Here is a 12,527-nt window from a genome sequence, read left to right as displayed (position 1 = left end):
TAACCACAAACATATTGTCTTTGGGTTTATCTAGACTTCCTTTTATGGCGCATTTCCAGGCACAGGTGTATACTTTAAAGCACCATGTCCAAGCGGTGTTGTTGTTGGGTTCTGGTGCTTTCCCCATGAAAGCCCACTCTTTACTGCTGAATCAGAGCAAACAGCAATCCACAAAAAACCAAATTTCTATTTGTTCTTATTCAGCTTTAAAGAGGAGGACACAGCACTTTAAAGCACAACCTGTGCCTAGAAAGCACAGGGGCAAAAGGTATGAATCAGCCCTCAATGCGACTCTCCTTTCCTATTCTGTCTGCAATCTATTTTGAATATATTGAAGAGCAGGCTTTTAAGATCAGCTCCTTGACCCCATATGAAATCTAAAATGACACCTCTAATTTCTTTATATCTGAACTGGATTCTGGACATTTGTACACACAGGAAAGCAGGAAACAGAATAGTACATGCATGGCCCCTAATAATAATAATAATAATAATAATAATAATAATAATAATAATTTGTATACAGTCAGCAATCCTGAGCTCCATTGCCTTTAACTTGCTGACATTCAGAAACTATATCCCTTTTTATCCCTCCCTACAGAGTCAACCAAAGGGCTGCTTTATGCAAGAAGGACCGTAGTTCAATGCTAGAGCATCTACCTTGCAACCAAGAAGGTTCCAGGCTCAATCCCCAACTTCTCCAGGTAGAGCTGGAAATGTTCCTTCCCTGAAACCCTGAACAGCGGCTGTCAGTCCTTGTACCGTATGTCCCTCCCATTTCCCCCACTGTTGTGTGGGGAAGATCTGTAAGGAGCTTCCACTTGCCTTGGGGGACCCTGAGAAAGCAGACCTCTGGGAAAGATAAGGGACCGAGGCAATGCTAATTCACTTTGAGCATTTGCAAATGCCTGAACATGCCTTACGTGTTTTCACTCTTGTCTAAAGCTGGGGCTTTGCCGAAGCAAATCCTTTGTCTTGCGGTTTTAGCATACACACTTCTCCCCGCTCCTCATTTAAGCCCCACAACCCCCCTGTGAAGCAATGACTATCCCAAGGTCTGGCCCCAGTAAGCTTCACGGCTGAGTGGGGATTTGAACCCTGGTCTCCCAGGTCCTAGTCCAATATTCTACCCACTACACCAGCCTGGCTTTTTTATTGCTTCCCACACGCCCACACAGACCTACCGAGCCCCTTCCCATAATCAGGGCATTTTACCTCAGCAGAAACTTTCACCTCAGCCCCAATGGGTTGCCCTCTTATAAAAGCTTCTAGAATATTCTTTCCCTCATGTACCACCAGGGCATATTCTGTCCGAGGGAAGATGAGCTGCGGTAGTGGTCCTCTTACCCTTTAAAGAGGAGGAAAGCAATCACCTGTAGCACTTTTCCCTGAGGGCCCTCGTCAAAGAGTAGGGCCTGCTGGTAGAGCGGGTCACAGGTCTTTTTGGCAGTCTTTGTTTTCTTCTTGGCCAAGCAAGCGCCATTTTCTAGCAGATAAACCTTGATGTAGGTGGCTGCATTGGCAGAGAGAGAGAGAGAAACATGAATGGCCTGTTATAACGGCAGCTATGTCTCGGGGCTGCTTTTTGAGGCGGTCTAGCAGATGAAACGCTTTTGAGGTTTCTGGGGGGCTTGGGGGATAGGGGTTGAGGGGAGACTTTATTCTTACATTAAGGCACTTTCATTTGCCCTTATGGTTAAACAAAATTATCCTGTGGCAGGGAAACTCAGATAAAATGTACCGTAGCCTTCTGGTAAAGAAAAAGGTAGAAGCTGGGGCAGGATTAAAAAGGACCTGCCAGATATTTAGGCAACAAAGGTATAATCAAAAAAAAAATTCCTTCAGTAGCACCTTAAAGACCAACTAAGTTTTTATTTTGGTATGAGCTTTCGTGTGCATGCACACTTCTTCAGGTATCTGAAGAAGTGTGCATGCACACGAAAGCTCATACCAAAATAAAAACTTAGTTGGTCTTTAAGGTGCTACTGAAGGAATTTTTTTATTTTACTTCGATCCAGACCAACACGGCTACCTACCTGTAACCAAGGTATAATCAAATAGCACTTTATGAAAACATCTCATGAATTAATTAAATGTTAAGCATTTATTAGCACTCTTACTAACTCAGACTATTTATAATAATAATCTGTGTGTTCAGAGTTAAAAAAAAATATGTTAGAGGGAATTGGGTGTCATGGTGAAACTAATGATGGTAAAACTCTTGGAAGGAAAAACAAAGTGAGGAAGGAGTTACTGGAAAAGGCCCAGTTTTCCCTGTACTTTTTCCACAAAAGGAAGACCTGAATATATTAATTCCCAGTTGCCTCTCTATAAACATGAACCCCATATTACATAGTTCTGGTTACAGGTAGGTAGCCGTGTTGGTCTGGATCGAAGTAAAATAAAAAAATTCCTTCAGTAGCACCTTAAAGACCAACTAAGTTTTTATTTTGGTATGAGCTTTCGTGTGCATGCACACTTCTTCAGATACATATTACATATTCTTTCTACAGTACTTCTAAAGGAGGCAGGGGGATGTATAATGAGTAGGTCACTCTGAAACAAGTAAACAACTAGAAACAACTCAGTTAACTCCTCCATGGGATACCTTTGGTCCATGGACCAAATTTAGTCCACTAATCTGTTTTCCCCAAACTACATCCAATTGCTCCATGCCGGTTGTCATCTGTGATATTTTCTATCCATTTAGCCTTCTCTGATGTGGCTACTCACCAGGAATGGACTTGGATCCTAGCTTTGGACTGAGTCCCCGGGCCTCTATTACTTCTACCTCCAGCTGTCCATTCCTGTCAATCATTCCAATGTGGACATCACCTAGAAGAAGGCAGAGGAGTCAGCATGGCAACATATTCACAGTCCTGTGCCGGTCATGTAGGATCTCTGCAACCTGCTTTATGCCACCTTGGTATTTCTGTAGCATATCCACATTTGGAATACTGTGACGCCATGGATTGGATACAGATTAAAGGGCAGCGGGGGGTGGTCTCCAAAGGCAAATGGGGTGCTGTCCCACGAACCTCAGCCTGCTCCTACCCTGCATGCCTCTTACTCAAAACCAGCCCTGGCTGTCAGCTTCCTCCTCCTCCATCTCAGTTTTGCCTTTGAGAACTCAGCAGGCAGGAGGATGGGAACGAAACCAGAAGTAGCTGGCTTTCCCTGTCATTGGCTCCCCCTTCCCCCCGCCCGCCCACCTTCTGCCCTACCAATCCCAATGAACATGAGCCAACACTGCTAAAGGGGTGTTCAAAAATCTGGACACATCAGAACCCTATAATAAAACAACAATATTGAAACAAAACAATATAAAATGGAAGCAGGGTTCACCAGGTGAAAACATTTTTCCCCCATCAGTGCAAAGGGTTTACCAAAATTGGCCCTCACCAGGATGCATTCCCTTGCCAGGATGCTTTTGAACAGGCAGGGCATCTTAGAAACCTGGTAATCTGGCATCTGCTAACTTAGTTCCTTGGTTCCTTGAGTTCAGAACTGCTTACAGCACTGTCAGGGAAGCTGTTGCTCTCCAGAGGTTGCTGGACTCCCATCCATTTCTAGTCAGCATGTCCACCGATCAGGGATGATGGGACTTGTAATCCAACAGTATCTAGTGGGCCATAGGTTCCTCGCCATTGTTATACACTGATTGGAAGAGGCTTTCCAGGGTCCTACCATTATCCTACCTGCAGACAATAGCAACTGAACCTGGGACCTTCTGCATGTAAAGCAGATGCTCTACAACTGAGCTATGACCCTCTTCAGAAAGCACCAAAGAGGACAATTCAGTGCTGTATTCACACATGACCTGTGTATAGGGAATACATGTGTAGGAAGCAGGGCCATGCATTAAACGCTGCCCCAACATTGAATCTCCCTGCCCCATCCACCACATGTCGGCCACAGTTCTGCAAGGAGGATAGATAGATAGATAGATAAACTTTATTTCGGCCATAGGCCCATAATGTACTGCAACCAAGAATAAAACAGTATAAAACCGACATACATAAAAACAATCAGACAAATTAAAAACATAAAAGAATCAGAACAATCAGGCAAAATTAGTCCCTCATACAAGGAACTTATGTACAACATTTTAAAAACGTTTCAAGTAGTTTTGTGGGGCTTTTAGCTATGGTTAAAACGTTAGTGCATTGCAGGCCTTCATTTTTCATTACTCAGATCAGAAGGTTACTTGAATGATGTATCTTGTGTCAGTAGTCGTAAAGTAAGTTATGCTGTTTTTTGTAAGAGAGAACTGAAATAAAATATCTTGCTACAAGTAATGTTTTGGTCGTATCATCATCTTGCAGCAGGTATGTTAATTGGGTCTCCAGCGGTTTGTCCATGATTTCCAGAATTAGAGGGTACAAGATTTTAGTCCGAGCGGGCGTATGCAGGGGGCAACAGAACAGTATGTGGTAGAGGGATTCTATTGTTCTGTTGTCACACGTGCATAAAACTGAGATTTGGCCTTTGGAAAACCTGTGCCCCAGGACATTGGATGGGAAAACATTAAATCTTGCTTTGGTGAAGGCGAATCTGTGGGCTGCGACAGAAAGAAAAGACAGGTACGATGGAATCTGATGCGTGGGCTGTATGCCTTGATTCAGCGGGGAACATGTTCCACCTCCCGTTATAATATTTTGATGGAAATCATAGTTATCTAGTTTTTGAATTATAGTTCTTTTGGCTGAGGGAAGATCTAATTTCAATAGGTCCGATGGGAACAATCCGTAGGACATAATTTTGGAGTGGATTTTTTTTGCCCAGGGACTGACTAAAAGTCGTCTCTCCAAAGACATTGAATGAGATGGTGATTGGGCAATCTATGCCACAAGGACAGCCAATAGCAGAAGATATGCTTCCATAAGGAGTTTTCTAACGAGGGAATTTTAAGTTCAAGGCGAATAGCTGCATTGCTCACGCACTGGGGCAATTTCAAAAGGCGACTGCAAGGAGGAAGTTCAGTGTATGAGCAACTGCTAATGAGTGGGGGATCTTCACATCAGGACATCTGATTGTGCTGGTATTCTGATTATGCAGAGCCCTTACTCACAAGCCTGGGGGGGGGGGAGAGAAACCAAATGTGACATCAAGGGTGGAGCTAAAAGAACAGCCTGCTGCTCTCTGTGCACATTTATCCCCAGTGCTATTTTTCTAGAAAAAGAGGTTCCAGAACTCGCCTTGCTTATCCCACATGTAATGTGTGAACAGCACAAAGCAAAATTGTCTTGCCTGTTCATGTGAATACAGCCCTAGGACAATTGTCTATGTACATCATTCCTGTTTTTAACCAGCAGAGGGCAAAAAAGAAACTGGGTTCTCCATTGCTGGGAGTGCAAAAGGAGAGAGGACTCCTTTATGATATGTCTTATTTGTAGAAGAGATGAATGAGCCATCTGTTATCTCATATCTTACCACCAGAGGGCACAGTTTTCAGGCTGGAAAGGCAAATTGAAATAAAATAAAATAAAGCAGCACTGAAAGAAAACAAAAATATAAAAGGAGCACAAGAAACAGAAAAACAGAAGGAGCCTTCCTTTTAAGAAAACTACTGTTGTGCCAACAGTGCATTTTCACAGTTGCTTTATATTGAACAGTATCCTCAAAGGAATTTTTGTAACAGTGGCACATGGAGCTGATAGGAAATGAGAACAGGCTCTTGAACAGAACAGTATTGGGGGAAGTGGTCCTTATTCTGAGCCAGAGCTCAGGCTTGGAACATGAGAAAAAAAGGATATAGAAGTACCTCTGAACATGCGCAGATAGACTTTTCCACACTGCTTAACAACCACATCCTACTCTCATATAAAAAGATGAGAGGAATTTTAAAAGGCAGGCGTTCAAGCAGGGATGGTTGGATCTCCCAGAAAACCTTCATTTTCAAAATTAAGTACTGGAGTGAAAAGATTCAAGGTTCACACCTCAATCACAAAACAACAGGTGTATTTATAGAGCATTTTGTTATACCTCATAATAGCAATGTAAGCAACACAAGGCAATCACAGATCCCCTCTTAACAACAACGAAAAGGGGGTTTGTGGCTCTTTCTTGACACCCTTTCCTGGCCTTCTTTGATTGTTTCTAATAAGAACTACTTAAAGCAGGGATGGGGACTTGTGACCCTCCAGTTGTTGCTGGACTACAACTCCTATCATTCCCGTCAGCCATATTGAAAGGGGAAGCAATGCATTTGCCACCCCTGTTTAAGCTACCGTGTTTTCCCCAAAATAAGACACTGTCTTGTATTTATTTTTCCTCAAGAAGACACACTATGGCTTATTTTCAGGGGATGTCTTATTTTTTTATTATGCGTCCAGCCTCGCCTCTTCCTTGGCGCCCTCCAGAACTGCGCCTATCACTATGTCTTATTTTCGGGGTATGGCTTATATTGTGCAAATGCTTAGATAATAACCCATAGCTTATTTTATGGGTATGTCTTATTTTTGGGGAACAGGGTATCTGAAGAGCTTCATAGCTCTGTGAGGATTTGAACCTGTGATTCCCACATCAAACCTCAACAATGGGCCAGAGGAACAGCACCATTCTGCTCAGTCTGAGAAGAGCTCAACAGGAATTCGCCCCTGTGCCATGCCAGCTCAATGAAAGATGACATTGATAGCATGCAAACTGCACAAAATCCAAAGGAGGTGGGTGTTCAGGTGACTTTTTGGCACTGAGTGCCTAGAACTGGTTCACTCACCCATTGGTGGAGTAGCAAGTGTCTGCCGTCCTACGATTTGTGCTGGCCCCAGCCCATCTAGGAAGTCGCTGAACTGGCTTTCAGCTCCCAGCCTGGTTGTGGGGAAAATAAACCTGAAGGAAAGGACAACAGAGTGAGGGAGTGAGGGGAGAGAAATGGCAGTGTGGAAACACAGTGAGCAGGTGCTACACTGGACATTTGAGAGGTGAAAAGAGAGAAGATGCAGAAATGAGATTCACTGTTATCCCTGCATCCCTTTGTCTAATGGAAAGATGCAGTGCCAGCTCCAAGTCTTGGGCAAGATGCCATCAATGGGACCCTACTCCCCTCACTGCCACTGTTGCCAGCAGCTACTGCTCCCCTGTCTCATCAGTGCTACCACCTGACAGGTTGACAGACAGAGCCATGCAGGCTGTGGCAGCAATTCTGCTTCCATCTCCCCACCATGGTTCTTTACCTGCTCATTCTGTCTGAGAGATGGGTGAACAAGCAAGTTGTGATGGGAAAGAGGAGCTGGCTAGGAGGGCTCTTGTCGATGGGTGTGGGCCCTCAACCATGTCAACCTTTAACACTAGGTCTGGAAAATGCACATCTTTTCCATGAGGAACAAAGGGGTCTCCTGTGTGAGGACAGAGTATGTTTATATCTCCCTCAGAAGAAACGCACCCCCTGCCTTCAGATAAAGCCTGGCAGGGTAGGACACGTGAGTAATTTCCTCATTTGCCCCCTCATTCATTTCTTCCTCATGCCACAGGGTGGTTTCAGGCATGATGGTGAAGCAAAGTGGGAAAAGTCAGGCCAACTATCTCATGTTTCATTCACTTCTCTTGAAGAAGCTTCTGTTGAGGAGAGGCAATGTTTTTTTGAAAATGCAGAGGAGTGGGGGAACAGGAAGCACCAGGGCATCATGCTTCCTGTTCCTCTTGTGCCTTTGTCCCATTTATGAGCCACCAACAGCAGATCACTAAAAGAAAAAACCAAGCACTGGGGAACGACTGCGTGATCTGTCTCTCCTGTGCTTATGTTTATTCATGTTTATTTTATTTCATGAAATTTATATACCGCTTGATTGTAAAACCTGAAAGCCATTTACAAAAAGATGTGGGACACCTGCCCTATAGAGAAAAGTGGCCTTCCCTGCCACTGGGCCTTACGTGCCATCGGAGCTGTTACTATTGGTGCTTCCATCAGTTGACTCCCGACTGCCTTGCCGAGTGACCCTGTTCCTCATCTCCACAGCAATGCCAGTCTCCGTACTTCTGCGGATGTTACTACGAAGCTTTTTTGGCCCACCATCTGAAAGAAAGAAATCATTATACTTGGGGGGTGGGGGTGGGACAGGGGACAGTAGATTTCAGAGACTTAAAAAGTGCCCATGGTTTGGTTATTATTGGTTTCAAGACACCTTAAGGTCCATCAAATTATTGAGGATTGCTCTTTGGGTGCATCTATGCCACAATGTTATTTATTAATTAAACATTTATACCCTGCCTTTCCATTTAAAAATTACAACATCATTAACATCCAATACAGACTCAAACTTAGTTAATGCTTATTAACCCCCCCCAAAAAAACAGGGAAAGTCTGGGGGATGAGCTAAACAACAAAGAATTCTCATCAAATGACAACTTCCAGACTTATCTGGGGGAAACCACTAAACTGGTATAAAAATGAATATGTGTTATATAGTATAGTTTTGCATACTGTAACAGAATGTCTAGCACACTAAGTTTGACATTTCCTTTCCCATCACCTGTCAGTTTATAAACAGATTTTGACAATCTGTTTATATTTTAGCATGATCGTATCCCCCATCCCACGTTGCAGACTGAGGCATGGTAAACTCAGGCTGAAAAATGGGGCAGGTTTGCAGAATCAGTGACCACCGAGTTGTACACAGCCCACCAGCACAACTCACTCACAACTGCATGGTCTGTGGTGTCCCAAGGAGGGAGCAAAAATGTTGATCCCCCAATGGGCTGCCTTCATCTTGGTGGGTCAGAGGCTAGTTACACAAGTGTGTATCTCATGCCGAAGGCTAGCAAGTGAATTCATTGCTGAGGTTAATATTCGCTCGGGGATTTCCTGGTTCACAGTTCATGTTCTGCACCACCATAGTGGGGAGAGGGGAGGACTGCCAACAGAAAAGAAGCATCTGATCTGTGCTTGTGCTGTAGGTGTTAGCAAGTGATGCTTTTCAGAACGGGGAGAGAAACACCTCCAATTCATCTACTGCTCAAGGTACTGTAAAATGTACAAGGGTGGGCTATAGTTAAAATAGGGCTGCCATATGTCCGAACATTACCAGGATTTCAAAGGCAGTCTGGGGAGAATTTCCGAAACATGGCGCTTTGTCCTAAGTTAAAACAAAAAAGTTGATAATTCTACTGCACAACCACAACTGAAATCAGACAGCTAGCAAACCTCGGAATCCACAGCAATTAACCTGGAGGAGCAAATCCGTCTCCATTAGTGTGTTCCCCACCCCATCCCCTGTGGCCAAGCTGTAATTCTCAGAGTTACAAGAGAGTGAATTTTCCCTCCTGATGGCTCACCAAAGCAACACTCCGCTTTGAGCTTCAGCTATGCTGTTTACCTGCCCTTTACAACTGACCTTTCCCTGAGATAGGGACAGTAGAGCGGACAAGATTAACTACTTAGAAACGGTCCCTGACTTGCAGACCCCCAGGCTCTGGAAGGGGAGAATCAAGGGTGACATCGCTTGCGAATACTTGAAAGCAGATGAGAGCAAAACAGATTCACACTGTGCACTCCCTACAACAGATTTCTGATCCCTGCATTGCCAGTCCCTGGCCCTTTGATAAATTATTCACAACCAATATTTTTATTTTTTTAAAAAAATGCTCAAAAGGCCTTTAATGTGCTCAGTTGATCTTTCAGTGATGAAAAACTTAACATTGCCCTCTGGAGCAAGCTCAAAATGCTTGGATGTAGGATGAAGTGAGCTGCATTTGTCCTCCAAATTCTTTGCTGGCTCAGAATGAAAAACAAGATCCTGCACATGCACAGTCTCATTATGCTAGAACTCAGCTGGGGCCATGAAACAAAGCTGAGCATTGGAAGATTCAGGACAGGCAAAGAGGTATATTTTTTTCTTCTTACAGCACACAGTTAAACTGTGTTCTCTCCCACAGGATGTAGTGATGGCCACCAACTTGTATTGTTGTTGTTTAGTCGTTTAGTCGTGTCCGACTCTTCGTGACCCAAGGACCAGAGCATGCCAGGAACTCCTGTCTTCCACTGCCTCCCGCAGTTTGGTCAGACTCATGTTCGTAGCTTCGAGAACACTGTCCAGCCATCTCGTCCTTTGTTGTCCCCTTCTCCTTGTGCCCTCAATCTTTCCCAGCATCAGGGTCTTTTCCAGGGAGTCTTCTCTTCTCATGAGGTGGCCAAAGTATTGGAGCCTCAGCTTCAGGATCTGTCCTTCCAGTGAGCACTCAGGGCTGATTTCCTTCAGAATGGATAGGTTTGATCTTCTTGCAGTCCATGGGACTCTCAAGAGTCTCCTCCAGCACCATAATTCAAAAGCCTCAATTCTTTGGCGATCAGCCTTCTTTATGGTCCAGCTCTCACTACTACTCATCACTCATCACTACTGGGAAAACCATAGCTTTAACTATACAGACCTTTGTCGGCAAGGTAATGTCTCTGCTTTTTAAGATGCTGTCTAGGTTTATCATTGCTTTTCTCCCAAGAAGCAGGCGTCTTTTAATTTTGTGACTGCTGTCACCATCTGCAGTGATCATGGAACCCAAGAAAGTAAAATCTCCCACTGCCTCAATTTCTTCCCCTTCTATTTGCCAGGAGGTGATGGGACCAGTGGCCATGATCTTAGTTTTTTTGATGTTGAACTTCAGACCATATTTTGCGCTCTCCTCTTTCATCCTCATTAAAAGGTTCTTTAATTCCTCCTCACTTTCTGCCATCAAGGTTGTGTTATCAGCATATCTGAGGTTGTTGATATTCAACTTGTATTAAGATGGCACAAAAGTATTAAACAAATTCATGGAGGATAAGGCTACCAAAAGCTATGCAGGACCCAGGAGCCTTTTGTACCCACAGTGGGTACAAATAAAAAATAAAAATAAAATAAAAAACAGCTGAGAGGTGCGGCGAGGTGGTCCCAGTCTCACGATCTCCGCGCGCCTCCGGAGCTTCACGCGGGGAGCGGGAGCCTGGGGTGCCTCCACTGCGGCTGTTAGCTATTGAGTGGCTTCAGGCCACTCTCCGGAGGCACGCGCACGCCTCAGGGTAGCTGCCTGAAGCCGCTCAACAGGTGACAGGCATAGTGGAGGCAGCCACAGGCAGCACCGGTGGCAGCGGGCAGGCTGGCCAGCGCCCCCTCCATTTTGGCGCCCTAGGCAGCTGCCTAGTTCATCTAAATGAACACGGTGGCCCTGCTTGCAAAGGAACCTGCAGCCTTATACTAAGCCAGACCAATACTCCATCTTCCTATGCTGAGTGTCAGTGGCTCTCTGGGGTTTCAGAAAGCATATTTCTCAGCCCACCCTAGGGATGCTGGGGATTGAGCCCAGGACTTTCTGCAAGCAAAGCATGTGCTGTGCACCCAGATATAGCCATGGATTTGGGTGGTGGAGGAGAAAAGCTTTCCAGAGCTGGCCATGTCTGCAATGATCTCATCAGGAGTGTGACAAAACTTGGGAGTCTCCAGAATAGACCCAAGCTATTAAAGATCGATCCAAAGAAATCCCAAAGCAGCTTATTTTATGCGAGTCAATTCAGAACTGAGCCCAAGAAAACTTGCCCAGCCCTATCAAAAAGTCTTGCCTCTGTGCGAGAGATTGAACTACTTTTCCCCACACTTTAGTAGCCTCCTCCTCACTGAGCTACCAGCACCACTCACAATATTTGGGGACTCAAGAGCAACTCGTTGAGGCTGTCACAGATTGTGCAATGAAGCCTCACACGGACAAGCCTCCTGCCAGGCCTCTGGAGAATCCAAAATAAAAGAGCTATTTTTAAACCCTTCCAGCTCCAAACTCAGGCAAACTTCTGTGTGTCTCGGAGCCAAACAAAGAGGAAAGTGAGCCCATCTTACTGAAAATATGTCTCCCTCCTCTAGATATTTGGTGGCAAGGCAGCATCTAACCTTCTCCATCCTGGTGTCTTCCAGATGTTTTTGGCTAAAATTCTGTTTAACCCTACCCAGCAGAGATAGCAATTTGGTCTAGATCAGGAGTGGGGAACCTGAAGCCTGGGGGCCAAATGCAACCCTCAAATCCTCCCTAACTAGCCCTCATTTCCCTCCCCAGGCCACACACTTCACTTGCCCTGCTTCATGCCCTCCTTGGGTGTTTTTGGCTGGCTAGAACAGGCATCCCCAAACTGTGGCCCTCCACATGTTTTGGCCTACAACTCCCATGATCCCTAGCTAAGAGAACCAGTGGTCAGGGATGATGGGAATTGTAGTCCAAAACATCTGGAGGGCCGAAGTTTGGGGATGCCTGGGCTAGAATGTCCTTGAAAATGATGGTGATGATGATGATGATGATGATGATGATGATGATGATGATGGTAGCCTCTCATTTGCCTGAATGATGTGTTTGTTAGGGTTGCCATACGTCCGGGAAAACCCAGACATGTCCTCTTTTGGGGAGCCAATATGCATATCTGGGCGGATGTTTACATTTTTAATGAAATGGCTGGGTTTTGGAGGGGGGTTTGGGTTTGGGCTTGGGCTTGGGTGGCTCAGGCTGCTCTGCACGCTGCGGCCACTGCCAGCCCTAGTCAAGGAAAGAGGCAAGTGGTGTGGCAGCCCCCGCACCTC

General features: G+C 45.1%; 1 protein-coding gene across 1 annotated transcript in view; it reads right to left on the bottom strand.

The window, feature by feature from the left end:
- Positions 1-12,527, bottom strand: part of RIMS3 (regulating synaptic membrane exocytosis 3) — a 35,092-nt gene that overhangs the window by 9,316 nt on the left and 13,249 nt on the right. The window contains exons 2-5 of the mRNA XM_035121201.3: positions 7,873-8,014; positions 6,719-6,831; positions 2,734-2,835; positions 1,374-1,513 (exon numbers count right to left, since the gene is read on the bottom strand). Of these exons, the coding sequence (XP_034977092.3) occupies positions 1,374-1,513; positions 2,734-2,835; positions 6,719-6,831; positions 7,873-8,014 (497 nt within the window). The remainder of the gene's footprint in view (positions 1-1,373; positions 1,514-2,733; positions 2,836-6,718; positions 6,832-7,872; positions 8,015-12,527) is intronic.

Source organism: Zootoca vivipara, chromosome 6 (assembly GCF_965207765.1).
Source record: "Zootoca vivipara chromosome 6, rZooViv2.hap1.1, whole genome shotgun sequence".
NCBI lineage: Eukaryota > Metazoa > Chordata > Lepidosauria > Squamata > Lacertidae > Zootoca > Zootoca vivipara.
Note: the sequence above shows the minus strand (reverse complement) of the source record. Positions and strands in the feature narration are given on the sequence as shown.